Here is a 19909-nt window from a genome sequence, read left to right as displayed (position 1 = left end):
AAACATACATACACAACAAATTTATACATAATAATGTTCAAATAATATACCCACAAAAACGAAATTAATCCGATGAAAAAGGGTTATTTCTAACGAAGTCCGGAACATTATTTTTCCAAATAATGTACCCATAACAATGTTTAAATAATGTATCCACAACAATGTTTAATTGATTTGTTGTTTAATTTTCAATCTGTATTATGTTGAAGGTAAAAAAGACATGTTGAAGGTAAATTTACAACGCTTATTTCGCGTTGCGATAGTCAAATTCGCTACGCGAAAGTCAAATTCGGTTTTTGATTTCGCGTTGCGAATTTGACTATCGCATCACGAAATAAGCGTTGCGAATTTGACTTTCGTGTTGATCGCAACATACAACATCAAACACATTCCAAGCTATAAATATAAGCTAAGGACACTTGAAGAAACAAGAGAACAACTATCCAAGCAATCAAACACAAGAGAAAATCCCAATATGATAACAACTGAACAGATCATAGCAATGTTCAAACTCAAGTTACTAATGAATGTCTAACTGAAAATGTATGCATTCACAAATAAAATACACATAATACAACGTTTGCATTTAAAAATCACCTAAGTTAATAAGTCCCAAAAGGTGAAGCTGGTTGTGATTGAGATTTTGATTTTGATTGCGATTTTAATTTCCTTTTGCTTGACACTATATGAGCTTTGGATTTTGATGAGGATTCATTTTTTGGTATAGGAAAAGATGATTGTGATGGCACTAGTGATCCACAGGTCAACCTTGTATGACCACTTTCCTTGCATCGACTACATGTCGATATCCTCTTCTCTTCACCTTTAGACGGTATACGATCGTGATTTTTTGGTCGGTCAGGTAGCCTGTTGTCCATGACTGGTGGCAAAACTGTTTGTAAGTCATCTGGTATGTCCCACTCAGAAGGATGTGGACATGGGTATACAATCTCGGCATAAGTTTGTCGATATACTTCTGTAATGTAGCAATCCATAGCGTATGCGCTTGAATCAGCTTGGTTTAGATGAAGAGCAACTTTTATAACATGGCCACACGGATAACCAGATGTTTGCCATTTCTTACAACTACACGTCTTTGCATTTAGATCGACAAGCCTATTTAAGTTATTATCCAATACTTCAAACAAAGTGTTTGAACATGGTTCAACTCTCCAGGATGTTGACTTCACAACACGTTTCGTTATCTTTTTTTTAGTCCATGGTGTAACACGGCGTTCCAATGTTCCTGTAAATTTAAATAAATAATACTTAGTAAAATATATGATAAGTTACGAATTTAAAGAAATAATACCTGCATGGTTTCTTTTCTTGTAGTACCACTGTTGAATAGAGGCTCGAAAAAACTCCATTAACATAGAAATGGGTAATTTCCGGGAATGACGACTTAGAGCGTTGATTGATTCTGCACTATTAGACGTCATGAAACCATATCTTGCTCCAAGTTGATGTACTCTTGACCATTTTTCAAACCCGACATCTTCTAGTGTTTGAGAACATTGAGGCAAAACACGTCTTAAATAATTTATATGCTTATTAAAATCCACTTCCCGATAAGCTTTTACAACCTTGCAATATGTCCATTTGTGATTTTTTATACCAGCAGACCTTGATTTTAGATTTCTGTACAAATGAACACCACAAAGTCCATGAAAACCATCTGGGAAACACCCTCTAAAAGCATCGGATATGATTGTCAGATTTCTAATAGGACCTATGCAATCCCTAAGATGCCCCATAAACCATGTCCATGAATCAGAGGTTTCAGATTTGCCAACCCCGTAAGCTATTGGCAGTATCCCATTGTTAGCATCCATGGCTACTGCTAATAAGTTTACTCCAAGGTATTGAGCTTTCAAATGTGCTCCGTCAACTATAATAATTGGGCGCATGCAAGTAACAAACGAACGAATCTACAAAATCATATACAAAAGAAATATAATCATTTAAATGTGAAATGCATGCAACTAACAAAAACGAGTCAACAAAATTATAATGATTTACTAACCGTAGCACCAATGGCGATAAACAACAACTCAAAGCGTCCATCTCTATCTGTTTTGATATGAGCTACCGACCCAGGATTTTTCAGCTTTAAATTGTGACAATAAGCCGGCAGTTGGGCAAACAATGCTTCTGGAGACCCCCTCAACAATTCCAAGGCATAATATTTGTCTCTCCAAGCTTGAGAATATGAGATACTAATATTAAACCGAGCATTCATGTCAGTCATAATTTGATGTCCCCGATATACCATTCCATTCAAAAACATTAACTCAGCCAGAAAACCACCCAACATCTTTTTGTTTGCCTGTCTATGGTGAGGAAAAACTTGGGTTCTTGAACATGTATGTTTATCAATAAAAGTCCTAACTTGAAACATTTTGCAATCTTTTATTCTCTTTGCAATCATACGCCACGTACAATTTTTGTCAATCATACACTTTGTTTCGAAACGATCTTTGCTTGATTTGTTAACTCTTAGTTGATAGCCATCTTCCACACATTTCGTATACAAAGTTATCTTCAAGTCTTCCTTTGTATCAAAACAATCATCTTTCTTGATACGAATAACTTTTGTGTAACAATCAACTGATATCTTTACCAACTCTTCTTCTGATATTTAAAGTAATTCTGGCATATTTCAGTTATACTCCCGTGGCATTTTCTTCTTTTTCCTTTCTTCGGGGACTTCTTGTTCTTGTTCTTGTTCTTTTTCTTTTTCTTCTTCTTCAGGGTTATATGAATTACAGAATGGATGTTCAACATGTTCATTCACAGTCGTAACTTCCTCCTCATTATCATCAACAACATCTTCCTCGGCAGCAGTTGTTTCATCATCAAAATTCGGGTATTGACCAATATCAAAATCATTACATGCAGGGTATGTTTCTTCTTCCATCACATCATCAAAATCCGAGTATTGACCAAGATCAAAGTCCGGGTATTGACCAAGATCAAATTTCGAATACTGACTAGTACTCACAATTTTTTTTGTTGGCTCATAATCGTCTAACTTGTCAATACGAAAATCAGAATTTGGTGCTGAAAGTTGATTGGGATTTGTATTAGAAAAAGGTTGTGGGTTTTGAGATTGTGTTTGATATTGTGTTTGGTATTGGAAATGTGGTGAAATAAATTTTGCTTGGTGATGAAATTGTGGTGGAACCATTAAATTTTGGGTTGAAGAACTAAGTTGATTACTACCCGCTACTGACCCAACTTCACTACTTCTAGGTTCAACAACATACAATGTAACATCATCTTCTTGCGAAACACTAATGTAAGCAATGAATCGTTCAACATCTTCATTGTCGGTTAACAAATAAACTTTACCTTTTCTCAGATAAAAATAGCCTAAATCCACTTAGAGGCTCTAAATTCAATTTATTTGCAACACGTAACATTAGAGTTTCATAAGTTAACTTTTTTAAAGACATTTTTAGTTGAAGATTCATTGGTAAAGGCACATATTGTAAAACACCATGAACATTCTCCCATGACCCTCCAAAACACAAATCTATCCAAACATGATCAACATTAGATGATTTCATTCTAAAAATTGTAAATTAATTTACTAAACAAACGAGCTATAAACTAGATATCATCACTAACTTAGAGAAAAACATACATTTATTAAGTTGATAATTGATAATTTAGGAGAGAAATCATTGAAAAATTATATAAAAATAAAATTATATATAAAAAAATAGAGATGGGGAAGGATGTCGTTGGATATAGGAACGGATGTCGCCGGAGAGAGTGATAGATGGAGATGGAATGAGTTGCGATTTAGGGATTTAGGTTATGAGTTGCTGCTGCTGCGTTGTTATATACCCAAAACATTTGTGTTGCAAAACTAAAACCTGTTGCGAATTTGAAATTCAGTTGCGAATTTGACTTTCGTGTTGCGAATTTGATTATCGCGTTACGAATTTGGAAAATCGCAACGCGAATTTGGAAAATCGCAATGCAATTTACATATTCGCGTTGCGAAATTGGAAACTTGGTTGCGAAATTAGAATTCGCGTTGCGAATTTGTTGTTCATTTTGGCAAATCCAAAAAAAGTTGGTTAAATTCGTATATTATAAGGCATTTTTGGTCACTGGGGTTATTTTCTCATTTTTATAATATAATTTTTATATGAATAATAATTTTAATAGTTTATAAAAAATAAAAAATTATTGTTGTATATATATAATATAATAAGTTTGATGAAAATACACATAATCTTAATATTTTATTATTATTTTATATGACCTATGAAGATGCTGCTAATGTCGCTGGGCATTCTAATATCTCAGTTCAGCAAAAATGGTATGGTCTTTGAATTTTCAATTATAGATTGGACCTTAATTTCACTAAAAGCCCATAAAATCAGTCATGCCCACACCAAAACTTCATTGTGAATCAAGGAGGGTAAAACCTCATCGTCAATACCTTTCGAACAGGTTTAATTGTTTTATTTACGCCAATAGAAACAACTAATTTTATTGAAAAAGAATAAAAATTTAAAATTATCACGAAGATTTTAATTATAAGTACAAATTAAGTACACAAGATATTTTTCATAACATTAATACTAGAAATTAGTTATCAAAAATCATATAAGAATCACACAAAGAAAAGGTAAAAAACTAATCCAAAAAATTCGAACAAAATATTAATACGAATAGATTTGATTGTATTGACAAACAAACCACAAAAGGAGATCTAGCTACTGAAAGACATTGAAAATCGTAAATCAGAACGAACATCGTGAGAAAATCATCTCCAAACATAAATCGCATATCCAAATCCAATATAAGAGTCCAAAGTAGGACAGATCAATAGGATAACAAATAGGTGTCTTGATCAATCGGAACGATATCAAATCCAACAATGAGAAAATTAATTGATGAAAATGACCAATAAAAATACAAAAAATATGTCAAAAGACATAAAAAAAAGTGTCATAAAGATATATGAAATCATGTCATAAAATAAAATTATTAAAATAAAAAAAGTAAAAAATGCGATATAAAAAAATAAAAAAAAATAATAAATATTGACAATCGATGAATAACATTAAAATCAATGGCGTTGTCAGTCAATACAAATAAAAAAAATTGTAGGTGGCGCAAAGCAAAGAATAAATAGAATATTATTGTTTTAATAAATACATAAATTGGGCAAATACAATATAATAGATATTCAAAGACTATCAACCATTTGAAAATAAACGTTTATGTCATTACACATGTGGTGCTCAAATCCAAAACTTTAAAGAATAATAACAATCTCTTAACCACTCAAGTTATTTGATATGTAATTAAATAACAACTTAATATACATTTTAAATGCATCTTTTTATATTTATTGAATATAATATATTTGTATTATGTTTTTATATCTAAAACTACCATAAGCGGGCAATCAGAATATTTCATGGGATTGTAATTCTTCATAAATTTCTTCATGGATTGGCTAAGGTCCAGCTGAAGTGCGTACCTACCAATTGGAATTTTGAGGGAATGAATGATTGCAATTTGCAACGTGTGACTACTGGTATAATTTTTGACAGGTCCAAACTAAATTGGAATATTCTTTTTGTGCCCTCCATTTTAATTGTGATCAATTTAATCCTATACTTTCAAATTTGCATAGAAAAAAAGCAAATACAATCTTTGATGCACATAACCTAAGCCGTTAAGCAACGATTTTATATAACTAATATATAATTATCGGTATCTTATGTATTAATCAGTTAATTGGAAGAAAATATCATAGATGTTTATTATAAAGACGATTCTCTCAACTCAATTTATTTCATTCACAATATTAAATTCCAAACCCTAATCTTACTTAAACTTTTAATTTGAAATCAAGTATAAATCATTTTAAAATTTTGCATAAGCAAAAAATTACCTGTTAATTTGAGCCCATTATAGTGTATTATGGTGTCATTTATTACAATAGTTATGATTAAAATTGACATAAAACTAATAATAAAGATTAAAGTGAATAATTTAATTTAGGGCAAATTTTATCGCTGACCACTATTGTTTTTTTTTTTATTTTAACCATTCAACTTTTAAAAGTTATATTATAGTATTGATTTATCACAAAATGATCACTAGAGCATTAACTACTGTCACGTTGATGTCTTAGCATCAGTTTCCTTTTACTATTTTTGTATTGTGTTTTTTAACATATGGAACAGCCCCCGACCCTCCAATTCTTGGGGACCAATTAATTAAGGTTTTCTTTTGTTCACCTTCTCTCATATTAGATTCCCCACATTGGTTGGCTCTTTCTCTGGAAAATTATATTCATACATGCTTAATTTAACGCCACCATTTTGTTCACCTCCATCCCTCAGTCAACACCGATGTTCAATAGCTATTAATTAGTTATATTATCATAATTTGATATAGTTTAATTTATATAACATAAATTGTACCGTATTAAGAATAAAACAAATATAAATTGAATTGTTAATATAATCTACATCTGTTGTACGAACAATATATACTCATATATGGGGTGTGATGTAAAAGTTGGAAGATAAAATGAAAGACTCAAACACATACTGCTTGGGAGGTGTATCTGACAACTATAATACGGTATGTATTAGGTGAGTAAGAGTAGGACGTACACAGCTCCGAGTCTGGAGCATAAAACACTTTCAAACTTAAAAAATGGTTCGTCCTTGTCGGGCTATGTGATTTCACTTTCCTTTACCAATGAAAAGGCATCAAGAATAACCAATGATGTCTACTTTTTGTTCTTTCTTTCCACCTCTCATTTTCTATCGCCCCCGTTATTCCTTTCCAAATTATTTGTTTCATCTTTGAATACCACACCTATCTTCCTTGTGGGCATCCACAGCTTTCAACCCTAAAATTGTACTAGTAAAGTAACATCTTTTTCTACCAAAACTATGTTTTTTAGACTGTTAAAATCAAACCCGAATTACTATTAAGGTTCTACTTTGGTTTCCAGAATTGGAGACGAGCTGTAAAGTATAAGAGTTCTGAAAAAGACAAGATGTGAATGTAAAACTAGTTAGCTTTTCCAACTTAGCGTCTCTTTACGATCACAAAAAAATACTAATAAAAAATGGGGGGGGGGGAAATCAGTCAAATACAGCTTCCATTGATGGAACAACTTCAAAAAGCCTTAAACCGTCCTTTAATTGGCCACTCAGAACAAACCCCATTGTTATAAAAAGGTGAAGGTACCTCATTCAATGGAGATGCTCAGCTTAACCATTCTTTTTGGCTCCACACTTTATTGACAGAATATTTTGAAAGTCCTTTAAAGAAACTTATATTATACAAAGGGGAGGCTTCCGACTATCGACCTTAAGACTCAATAGTCCCCAAGAACAATCTAGTTCACAATGAGACGCTTCTGTCTCCTCCTCCTTGTATTGTTCATGGTTGTTCTTTCGGAATCGGCTTCTGTTGATTGTTGTAGGCCTCTTAGGTCTATAAAAACGATCGGTGTTCGAGTCAGTTTGGATTCGACTGAAAATGGGAGGGGTCGGGTTTTAGAAGATAAGATAGTGGCGACTGATATTGTTGCTGGACCTAGTAGAAAAGGCCCTGGTCATTAGTTATTTATCCTACAGATTCATGTTAATTTTTTCTCCAGTTCTTCTGGTTTGTAATTGGTGAGGGGTGTGGTATATGTTATAAGCTATGTATTTATGGGTACAGTTTTAGAAGATTTATTGATTCTGTCTTGTAGATGTCATAGCAAATGTCTCAAAGAATTGTTAGGGCTTTCCTAGGGATGCATATTTCATGTTAAAAAGAGAGTATTATTTGTTCTCTCTCAAATTATGGAGTATTTTATAAGTTGCAAACACTAATTTTCTAGTGTTTTTGGCTTTGTTGTTTCCTTTCCAACTTCAAAACAGGCTGTGTTTCTTATATTATCTGTAGATTACTATCAATATCAGAGCCCCATGATTTGTGGTGCGTTTGCATTGCAAATGAAGTAAAGCATAATGAATCAGATTCGATCTTCAACCGAGTGATCGGTATAACCGCTGCAACAATACTCTTTGTTTCGACCGATCATCACTTTCCGGATTTTGGTGTTCCGGGATGCAACCCATAGCTTCCCCCGTTATCTCCCACGCTAAAGAAACCTTTGTAGTTTCACTGAAACCCGGAATATTGTCTTGCAACACAAGTTATCTATTCCATCACAATGACTTTTATTTTGTTTCTCCTTGGTAAGGTAAGAAGAATGAGTAAAAATGGTACGTTAGGCCTACTAAGGCATATGAATATCATAAGATTTTAAATATTTCCCTTTATATCTCAGAAACAATCTCTTGTAGTACAATTTAACTAGCTGGTATCTAGTAAATCTATGAACTCTACCAGTTCAAACATTAATAGAGAACTGACAATTTGATTTCAGATATAACTTAATGAAAGTTAAATTGGCAAAGAGGTGGGTTGTAAACCGATCGATTTATCTGGCATCGTTGATTCTCAACTGGGAGAAAACTTCACTTGCTGATGGGACTGAATCGGAGTCATCCTCCCTTATAATGGACTTATCATTGCTGTGAAACTGAGCAGTCATTGAAGGCAAACACTGGACAACGGACGCCAGCAACATGGCAGAAACATTGGACGTGCTGTCCTCGTGTGGCTGTTGTACAACTGCAGTTTGCTGAAGCTGCAAAGCATACTCCAAGTCCCATGCCACATCACTCATGGTAGGCCTATCACCAGCATCTTCTTCCAAACATCTCTCCACAATATCTGCAAATTTCCTTAATGAGTTGGGATTGATCTGAAGTTTTATGGAGGGATCGATAATCTGCTCTAGCAGTTCTTTTTTCTTGCATAGGATTCCCCATTCGGCTAGGCTAACTTGGTCTCTTGGAAGTGTAGGATCGATAGCTGGCCTTGCACACAGCACCTCGAGGAGAACTACACCGAACGAATAAACATCAGATTTCTCTGTCAGCTGTTGTGTCCTGAAGTAGTCGGGATCGAGATAACCGAAAGTTCCTTTAACATCTGTGCTAACATGGGACTGATCAGGTGGCCCTGACCTCGAAAGGCCAAAGTCGGCTACTTTCGCCACAAGGTTCCCATCAAGCAAGATGTTTGTCGATTTGACATCACGGTGAATGATGCCTCCTGTTGCACCTTTGTGAAGGTAATTAAGTCCCCTTGCGGCACCAATGCAATTTCAAGCCTTTGCTTCCATGGTAAGCTAGGCAGTTCTGAGTTGTATAGGTGTTCCCTTAGAGTTCCTTTCTCCATGAACTCATACACCAGGACCATCTCAGACATTTCGTCACAATATCCGATTAAGGAAACAAGATGAAGATGATGAATTCGGGATAAAACCATGATCTCTGTCTGAAATTCTGGGAGGCCTTGACCTGACCCTGGCTTGCTTCATTTCACAGCCACTTTGATGCCAGTTCTAAGAGTTCCTCGGTAGACATCACCGAATCCACCCTTACCAATCAGCAACTTCGTATCAAAGTTGCTGGTGGCTAACTGAATCTCAAACAATGGTATCTTCAAACCCAGATTCAAATCAGGGACTGGTGAGGCACTGGCGGTGCCCTCTCTGCTTAGCTTTGACTGTTGAGACATCTTCCTATTACTGTGAGTGCTTTCTTTATAGGCAGTTAACGGTGGCCACTTCGGAGTTTCAACAGATTTCGACTTCCTGCATTTTAATCTAATACATAACAGACCTCCAAAGGTGCAGACAAGAACTAGACCTCCAAGGACCAGACCGATAATAACAAAGGCAGACTTCTGTTTCGGCTTAACACTAACAGTAGCAAAGGCAGATACTCCCACCATTTCCATTATCTCAACCCCATTTAGAAAAGCTGTTTGCATCGAAGAACTACTATCAGGTCCGATGGAGATGTTCATGAATCCTGAATCATCAGAATCAACCACAAAGTCGACATAAAATGGAGTTACCAATTGCCCCGTTATTTTGTAAGGATTGATTTTCTGGATCAAGTAGCTATCTATATAGAGCAGAAACTGGAAGTTACTCAGTGAACCCGAACCAAGTACCGAGCATTCCGAGTTACCTCATAGGACCATGTTATATTGAAGTTGTTTGATTCTATATTCATCTCTTTAGCAGTCATATATACAGGAGCTGGTGCAATAAATTTGTTAACCGGAGCCAAATAGTTAGGTTGACCTGCTAAAACGTGGTTGTTCTTTGCATTCTGTGGATTATGCAGATAATCATCATCAGGAAGCCATGTTCTCAATAAAGTGTCGTTTTGCGGTGTAAGAGTAGTGCCTCCGACATTAATCCTATGAATTGTATGCAGAGCTTGAGAGCGTATACCCTTGTTACCATTGCTAGCTTCATCATTAATAAAGTCCGGAGGAGCCGGAAAGACCTCGATCGCGTTTACATACGCAAAAGAAGATCCTTGAGGTACAAAGTTGATTGAAAAGTCACCTATAGGAATGCTTAAAATGAATTCTTTTATTACAGCAGTGTTGTTACTGTTTTGGACTGGGAAATTATGTAAGAGCACGGAACCAGAAGCTGAAACATCGAAAACAGCAGCAGAGAGACTCATCGAACTGAAGAAATGAAGACGTACCAGATAAGAACCTTTACTGTCGATTTCAAGCACGTACGAAGACTTCTGCCCGAAAGTTCTTGCCGTTCGATACAAATCCGATGGTGTCTTTGATGCCTGCTTGTTGTCAAAGACAATACTCTTCTGTTTGGTAAAGGAGACAAGCCTAGAATTCATGTCACCGACATAAGTCCGAGAAGCAATGTTTAAGTTGATGTTGGATCCACAGTTGATGAAATACTTGTCTGGAAGAGTGTATGCTGAAGAGGGTAGTTGAAATGATGAGAAGAAGACTAGAAAAAGAAGAAGAATTAGAGGTTGATGAACCTTATCCTCCATTGATTTGCAGTAATTTTGCAGAATGTTCTCTCTTTCACTCAGTCTAATGACATTATGTGAATCAAAATGATTATTTGAAAGGTTCAAGACAAGTCAACATAAGGAGACTGTAGACTTATGGACCAAAACAGGCTCTGAGAAAAACCCTAAGCAATTTGTCAATTTAAGTTTAGAAAATACTTCTCAATTTATCAAAAATATATAGGAAGCGTCCAAGGTGAATTAACGTGCATTTTGGTGGAACTATATGGTTCAGCATCAACAGGTAGGGTGAATATTTGAATTTAAATTAATAAATCTATTTTAAAATTCAAATTCTTTTATTATTCATGTCCTATTATTTGAATCGACATCAAAATTAAATAAATTATCTTCAGGATTTCCAGATTACATGGTTAATATATACGACAATATCTTCACCGAATGAATACACTTCTAAGATAGTTTTTTAGACAACAGAAGATAAATACAACATCAGTACAGTCCTAATGACTAAGAAGACAAATTACCAGCCGAATTAGACTATTTGCCATCATCAATCTTCAGCTGGGAGAATACACCACTTTCTGTTATGTCTGAACCATCATCTTTTTCCAAAGGCACATCAACTTTCTCGATTGGGTAGTTGTTCGAAGGCAGTCGCTGAAAAGGTCTTGACGACATGTTGAAAGAGGAATCGATGGTGCTGTCCTCGTGAGGTTCTCGATGCACCGCAGTTTGCTGTAACTGCAATGTGTATTCCAAGTCCCAGCAGATGTCGAGCATTGTTGGCCTGCTGGATCCAGTTGGCCTCAGGCATTTCTCAACTATTTCACTGAATTTTCTCAATTAATTAGGATTGATCTGGGAAGTCACTAAAGGATCAATGATCTTTTCAAGTTCCCCCTTGTTTAACCAAATCATTCCCCACTCTCCTAAGTTTATCTCCTCCTTCCAGTGCGAGTTAATGATAGCTGGTCTAGCGCAGAGTACTTCAAGGAGTACAACACCGAAAGAATAAACATCGGATTTTTCAGTAAACTGAAGACATCTAAAATACTCAGGATCAAGATACCCGAAGCTGCCCTTGATGCCCGTGCTGAACCCATCTGGATCGAGAAGGCCGGATTTCGAAAGCCCAAAATCTGCAACTTTTGCTACATATTCTTCACCAAGCAAGATGTTTGTGGACTTGACATCACGGTGAATGATTCCTCCATCTGAACCGGTGTGAAGATAATGGAGACCCTTTGCAGCACCGATACAAATTTCGAGCCTTTGCCTCCATGTCAATAAAGATAATGAAGAAGGTTTCTCAGGGTTCCCTTGCATCTTGTAAAGATGATCCCTGAGAGTCCCTTTCTCCATGAATTCATAAACCAGTATCATCTCAGACCCTTCATCACAATATCCGACCAGGGACACAAGATGGCGATGTCGAATCTTGGACAGAATCATGACCTCCGTTTGGAATTCTGGAAGACCCTGGCCATGTTTGGACTCACTTCTTTTGACTGCAACTTGGAGACCATTTCGTAGAATCCCTTTATAGACTTTCCCAAAGCCTCCTTCCCCAATCAAGAATTTAGCATCAAAGTTTTTGGTTGCCTCTAATATTTCAGCAAAAGGCATCTTTAACTTCAGGTTTAAGTTCGGAACAGGAGGGGGATGGCCAGATTTTGAGCTTATTCCGATGTAAGGGCTTGCTCCTCTGAAAGGAAGGGTACCGTATGAAGCCATTGGTTCCAAAGCTTTAGCTTTTCTTCGTTTCTTAAACAACAAGAAAGCCACCAACAAAGTACAGCAGATAACAACAAACCCAGCGACAGAACCAACTATGATATACACTAAAGTCTTCCTTTTTGGCCCTCTAATCTCTAGCTCCAGACCTGGTTCAGTGATGAACTCCATGATCTCGAGTCCATTCAGGTAAGCAAACTTATCACCGGTTGAGTTAGCCCAAGCAACGACACCAACACTAATGAAATCCGATTCACCAGAGTCAACCACGAAATCCAAATAGAATGGAACGGCCGTGTTGATGATATTATACTGGTAAGGATCGATTTGTTGGGTGAAGTTATTGTATATAAAGAGACCGAATTGGACAGTGTTGGGTGATTGACTAATAATATCACAGAAATGGACTCGAACAAAATGCTGGGCATTCTTACTGACATTGAAATGCCAAGTAATGTTGTGAGAATTTGACGTCTGATTGTCATGCAGCCTTACTTCTTTGCAAGTTCTATAGACACGATCAGGGGTAAAGTTTTGAGAGGCTGCATTATAGTTTTCACTATTTGGTGGAAATTGTTCATCATAGCGTAGCCTAATCGTTTGATAAGGGTAATTTGTTGCCCAATTTCCAACAACTATGTAATCTCTATCAGCTACCCATTCTGATGCAACTACCTCTGAGTCAGTAATGGATTGGGTCTGACTTCCAAAAGCAACTCTATGAACTGTTCTAAGCAACTGAGAGGGCAAACCCTGGTAAAGACCCAGTCTTCCTGCAGGGCTCAGATGAGTTCGATTATCCTTGAGATTTGGAACAAGGAAGACTTCTATGGCGTTCACAAAGGCCATAGATGATTGGTTTGCAGGGATAAAGTGGATTTTGAACTTAAATGAACTTATAGGCACTAAGAAATCCTTAATCACAGGGAAAGAAGTAGTGTTTCTGACACTGAAATTGGATAACAGAGACTTACTTGAAGCTGTAACATTGAACAAGGCATCCCCTAGATGAGCAAAAGGAAAGAAATGGAGACGTACTACATGCAGGCCTTCGTCACCGGTGTCGTCGAGTTCGTAGGAAAAAGGATCAGTTGAAAACCTAGCTGTTTGATAAAGAACCGAGTTTGATGATGACTGCCGGGTTGTGTGTGTGATCGGTTTTCCATTGGCCACAGAAAAGGAGTTTGGGTTTTCGTCACCCACAAATTTCTTAACTCCTTGTGTCTCGGGAGAATCTGACCCACAGTTGATGAAGTATTTTTCTGGGAAAACATATGGTACTGAGAGAACCAAAACAGGGTTTAACTGAAGAAGAAACAAAGGCAAAAAAACAAAGGCAAGAATCAGCCGATTTTCCATAGCAATCTAAGGGCGGCTAAGAACAAGGTTTGGTGAAGGAGAATAATGGGTACAGAGGAAGACTTTGGTTGACGAACTGACTATGATTCGTGTTCTACAGGATACATCTCAGTTGAAAAGATAAAAAGATTCAGGTCCTCTAATATTGCCAAGCGAAATAGTTTAGTACAGAGGAAATATCTATATTTCTCTACAGTATTAAATCTGCTGACGGCATTATTAACAGACACTATTCATTGTTCTGAAAACCTACCGTTTTTGACCTTTCTTTGTTCAACAGCAGTGATATTAGTCGATAATGATCAAAACTTTCGAGATAATATTAGGGAAGAAATTAATTCACGAAATAATGTATTTTTTAGATTAATTATTTTAATAGGTTGAAATTTATAGTGTTTGTCGTAAAGTCGTCATGCCTTTCGAGCGATCTACTATGTGGTCAGTTTTCCGACGAACTCACAGAGAGAATGAACGTGTTGCATGACACATGCACGTCTCAACACACAGGTCGACATGCCTTCCGGGCGACCTACAAGGTCGCCATGCTCTCTAGACGATCTACAACCTTGTAGGTCGCCATACATTCCGGGTGACCTACCCTTGCTCGCTTGCTCAGCTGCCCTCGAATTTCCTTACATAGCTCGTTCGGCTGCCCTCGCATAGCTCGCTCGAATGGCCTCGGTCAGATGGCCTCGGATGCCCAACGTGTTGGGACGTGCATGACACATGTAATCTCTCGTAGCTCGCCGAGAAGACATGACGATCTAGTAGGTCGCCCGGAAGATATGACGAACTATGACCAACACTGTAAATTTAACCATATTTAAGTAATTAATCTTGAGAGTGCATTATATCGTGAATTAATTTCTTTCTAGAACATTATCTCAAAAGTTTTGCGGTTGACAATGAGTTTCTTTATTAATCACGAGGGTTGATGGTTTCTTGTCGTTTTTGGACAACGACTTTTTATATTTCTTGCGCCATTTGGTTTAAGTAATTCATTGCATTTTAGTCCCTATAAATTTTACTCAATTTATTTTGTAAAGTACATCAGTAAGTGTATGCGTGAATTTTACAAGATATATTATTTTTTAATAATCTAAAATGATTATAATAAAATATATATTTAAAATATTTTTAGATATTAATGACATATATATTTATAAATACAATTATTTGAATTTAATTTTTTTTAAAGAAAACAATATCTTAACACGGTAGTAAAAAGTTGTATTAAATGTTGGAAATGGCAAATCCTCAAACCTATGGCAAAGCACAAGCTAATCGGTTTTCCACTCTTATCTGTTCAAACTCGGATGCTTATTGCATATTAAATTTTTATGAAATGTTTGGGCTATAACAATTTGATTAAATAAAAAAACTGTGATTGTCCAAGGTGGTTCATGGAATAATTTGCATCACTTGTTGTAGTGGTGGGACAGTGAGATGATAAAATAAAGGACGGTTTGTTGAAAGTTTTGTATCATATATATATATATATATATATACATTTATATTTTTTTCATATTTAACATATGTTATGTATATTTTATATAAAACTAAAAGATTTGATCAAAATTTGAAAATTAATCTATTAATTATTAAAAAAATTAAATTAATCAAGTTATATAAGATTTAAATTTAAATATTTTTAGTTGAATTAATTTTATAAAATTATAACTCAAAATCAATTTAAATTGAGTATATAAAAATTATAACTTTTTCGAATGAAATCAAATTTGGCTGACCCTACTGTTCAGTTCAACAATTACACCACCTACCTTACCATTCTTGAATTCAAGTCAGAAATATGGAATTTGACAGATGCTCAGGCCGAAAATGTTAATGTAAGCAGTATTTGAAGCCCATTGTTTCGATTTTTATATTCGCTCTATATTTATTAAGGTCGCCGACCCACCTCAACAGGTAAAATCAACGAGATAATACGTTGAAATTTTTTTTTCACGAGATAGTGCCCTCGTCAGATTAATTGCTCATATAGGTCGTCAGGTGCTCCGGACGTTCATGTTAGATAGGGTAGGTCGCCATGCACGCCCAACGACCTATCAGGTCGCCATGCACGCCCAACAACCTAGGTAGGTCGCCATGCAATCCAGCCCCCAAAGGTCGCCATGCAATCCATGCACAGGAATAAATGTTTAGCCGTTTGGCAGCCGACTCATTGCTTAAACAAGCAGAAAGCAAACAAGCACAAGCCAAAGACAAGTCAATGAAAGTGGACAATATCATATTAATAATACTGCATCTTAGGCTGGAAAATACTAAATATTCATCCAATATAAAGAAATAAAAGGTCTAATCATGTTTTCAGTCATTGTACTATCCAACTATTTAAAATGTAGTCCCTCTAATTTAAATCTAAGTATTTTCACCCTTCTAAAAACTAATATTTCTTTTTAAATGTTTTTAGTCTTTGTTTAAATGAAGAATTATAATTTTCAACCTTTTGAAAAATAAAAAAGTTGATTTACTTTTTTTTTGTTTATCAATTGATATTCGATCAATTGATCGATTATTTCAGACTAGATTTTACATAAACTCATTTTAAAAATGGCATTGTCATATTAATTTATTTCATTCACAAAATTCCAATTATCTAAAATATTATAATTGTATCTCAGAACAAACATAAATTTCTAATTTCACTTGATTAGTACATAACACGTGAAAAGTTCAATAAAAAATAAAAATATTCAACCTGAAATCTCTGGTTCTGAATTCAAGATTATAAGATTTTAAAAAACTGAACTGTGTTGATTTTTCTTTCTACTTGTATGACTTCAATAACACTTTATATCACATAATTCAATTTAGTACGTATCTTCAGGCATTTGCCAAGCATGGACTACATGGCGACCTTTGGGGGCAGCATGGATTGCATGGCGACCTACCTAGGTCGCTGGGCGTGCATGGCGACCTGGTAGGTCGCTGGGCGTGCATGGCGACCTACCCCATCTAACAGGGACGTCGCCCGGAGCACCTGGCGACCTATATGGGGACTGTAGAGATCACCCCATCTGAGCAATTAATCTGACGAGGGCACCATCTCGTGAAAAAAAAAATTTCAACGCATTATCTCTACAGTCCCCATATAGGTCGCCAGGTGCTCCGGGCGACGTCCCTGTTAGATGGGGTAGGTCGCCATGCACGCCCAGCGACCTACCAGGTCGCCATGCACTCCCAACGACCTAGGTAGGTCGCCATGCAATCCATGCAGCCCCCAAAGGTCGCCATGTAGTCCATGCTTGGCAAATGCCTGAAGATACGTACTAAATTGAATTATGTGATATAAAGTGTTATTGAAGTCATACAAGTAGAAAGAAAAATCAACACAGTTCAGTTTTTCAAAATCTTATAATCTTGAATTCAGAACCAGAGATTTCAGGTTGAATATTTTTATTTTTTATTAAACTTTTCACGTGTTCTGTACTAATCAAGTGAAATTAGAAATTTATGTTTGTTCTGAGATACAATTATAATATTTTAGATAATTGGAATTTTGTGAATGAAATAAATTAATATGACAATGCCATTTTTAAAATGAGTTTATGTAAAATCTAGTCTGAAATAATCGATCAATTGATCGAATATCAATTGATAAACAAAAAAAAAGTAAATCAACTTTTTTATTTTTCAAAAGGTTGAAAATTATAATTCTTCATTTAAACAAAGACTAAAAACATTTAAAAAGAAATATTAGTTTTTAGAAGGGTGAAAATACTTAGATTTAAATTAGAGGGACTACATTTTAAATAGTTGAATAGTACAACGACTGAAAACATGATTAGACCTTTTATTTCTTTATATTGAATGAGTATTTAGTATTTTCCAGGGCTAAACTTTCAAGATAATGTTCTCGAACAAATTATTTCACGAGATAATGCTCTCCCAATATTAATTGCTCAAATAGGGTGAAATACAGTATTGGCCGTAGGTCGCCATGCCTTCCGGGCGACCTACTACGTGGCCAGCTTCCCGACGACGAACACACAGAGAAAATGAATGTGTTGCATGGCACATGCACGTCCCCAAGCATAGGTCGCCATGCCCTCCGGGCGACCTTGTAGGTCGCCATGCAATCCTGGCGACCTTGTAGGTCGCCATGCACTCCTGGCGACCTTGTAGGTCGCCATGCACTCCGGGCGACCTACCCTTGCTAGCTCGCTCGGATGCCCTCGCATAGCTCGCTCGGCTATCCTCGCATGCCCTCACATAATTCAGTCGGATGGCCTCGGTCGGATGCCCTCGGTCGGATGGCCTCGGTCGGATGGCCTCGGATGCTCTCGCATAGCTTCTCGGATGGCCTCGGATGCCCACCGTGTTGGGACGTACATGGCGCATGCAATCTCTCTCATAGCTTCCCGGCGAGCTGCACATAGATAATGGACGTTTTAACGTCCCCAACACATAGGTCGCCATGCCCTCCCAGCGACCTACGACAAACACTGTGGCTTTCACCCTATTTCAGCAAATAATATGGGGAGTGCATTATCTCGTGAATTATTTATTTTGAAAGCATTATATCGTGAGTTTTGCCATTTTCCAGCCTAAGATGCAGTATTATTAATATGATATTGTCCACTTTCATTGATTTGTCTTTGGCTTGTGCTTGTTTGCTTTCTGCTTGTTTAAGCAATGAGTCGGCTGCCAAACGACTAAACATTTATTCCTGTGCATGGACCTGCATGGCGACCATTGGCCTGGATTGCATGGCGACTTACCTCATGGACGTCGTTCGAAGCACCTGGTGACTTATATGGAGACTGTAGAGATCACCTCATCTGAACAATTAATCTGACGAGGACATCATTTCGTGAAAAATTTTTTTTAACACATTATCTCCTTGATTTTGCCGAGATAATGCGTTGAAATTTTTTTATTCCTCTTTCTCGTACAATCTAACAACAAGAGTTGCAAGAAAAAAAACCAAGATCAAGATGGTGGGTCAATGGATGGCGACTAAACCAAGCCGGAGCGATGAAGTTTTGGACGCTGATCAACAACAGCAAATCACTAATCAAGTAAGAGCTCAGTTCGAATCGATGGTCCCAAAACGACCCACCAAGCCCAACAGGAGTGAACCAGATTTAGCATCAACCACCTCCTCCAATCTCCCTTCAGACGTCGACCAAACCATACCCGAGCTCGACAAGTTACGATCCCTTCAATCTCAGTCCCTTGTATGCACAATTCCTTAACGTTTTAGATTCATTATCACCCTTTCTCTTTTGGGTCCCTTTGTTTCAATTCTGTATTTTGATTTCTTTAGGTGAAGATTTCAGAGGGGGGGGGGGTTACAGTGGAACAAGATGAATTTGTGGAGACAGAATATTACAGGGAGATGAATTCCATTGACAAAGAGCATCACACGGTTTCCTTTTTTTATGTGTCTTGAGCTTTTATCCTCCTACAGTGATATTGTTTTGTATGAACCCTGAAGCGTCTTGTCTTTTTTATGACAGACAGGAAGTGGGTTTATAAGAGTGATGAAAGAAGGAGCTGAAGCTAATGAATATGATGGTATTCAGCTGGGAAATGGACAGGGTGCTGGGAATTCAACCAACAAGCCAGTTTTCAAAAGCAACCCAGCAACAAATGACTGGATTCCCACCCTTGAAGAAGATCAGGTAATCATTTAGGGCTTATTTTTAATCAAATAGAAGAATTAAAAGGGTCATTTGTTCGAAGATCATCAAAACAGTTTTGCTTGTATGTATATGATCAGGTCTTTGTTTCTTCCAAGCCTAATCGAAGTGAGGGTTGTTAGATCAATACTGGATGTTACCAACTTTGCTTAAATAAATTATACTTGTACGCCTGGAAGATTTCTGAATAGTTTAAACAGTGTTCTTTGCTCGCAA

At 36.5% G+C, this 19909-nt stretch overlaps 3 protein-coding genes and 1 pseudogene across 4 annotated transcripts in view; 1 reads left to right on the top strand and 3 right to left on the bottom strand.

Annotated features, from left to right (window-relative positions):
* Positions 1 to 8353, bottom strand: part of LOC120125664 (microtubule-associated protein RP/EB family member 1A-like) — a 20476-nt gene extending 12123 nt beyond the window's left edge. Inside the window, exon 1 of the mRNA XM_039144035.1 lies at positions 8343 to 8353. The gene's annotated coding sequence lies outside the window, so the exon portion shown is untranslated. The remainder of the gene's footprint in view (positions 1 to 8342) is intronic.
* LOC120125663 lies at positions 7019 to 19909 on the top strand. 2 transcript variants are annotated; one of them, XM_039144034.1, is made up of 5 exons: positions 7019 to 7023; positions 18967 to 19228; positions 19318 to 19419; positions 19511 to 19675; positions 19774 to 19909. In XM_039144034.1, the coding sequence occupies exons 2-5, from the start codon at positions 18986 to 18988 to the stop codon at positions 19813 to 19815; spliced, it is 552 nt and encodes a 183-aa protein (XP_038999965.1). In that variant the 5' UTR covers positions 7019 to 7023; positions 18967 to 18985; the 3' UTR covers positions 19816 to 19909. The 2 variants fall into 2 exon arrangements, with proteins under 2 accessions (XP_038999965.1, XP_038999964.1); XM_039144033.1 differs by lacking the exon at positions 7019 to 7023 and adding an exon at positions 13195 to 13199.
* On the bottom strand, positions 8365 to 11050 carry LOC120125661 (probable receptor-like protein kinase At2g23200). Its single transcript, XM_039144032.1, is given in 4 exon segments — positions 8365 to 9222; positions 9225 to 10061; positions 10064 to 10870; positions 10943 to 11050. Coding segments are annotated over 4 exon segments (2382 nt in total). The 5' UTR covers positions 10950 to 11050; the 3' UTR covers positions 8365 to 8491.
* LOC120125660 lies at positions 11355 to 14236 on the bottom strand (annotated as a pseudogene).

The sequence above is a fragment of the Hibiscus syriacus genome, unplaced genomic scaffold, assembly GCF_006381635.1.
Source record: "Hibiscus syriacus cultivar Baekdansim isolate YM2019G1 unplaced genomic scaffold, ASM638163v2 tig00110435_pilon, whole genome shotgun sequence".
Lineage (NCBI taxonomy): Eukaryota > Viridiplantae > Streptophyta > Magnoliopsida > Malvales > Malvaceae > Hibiscus > Hibiscus syriacus.
The sequence above is the reverse complement of the archived record's forward strand: the minus strand, read 5'-3'. Positions and strand labels throughout refer to the sequence as shown.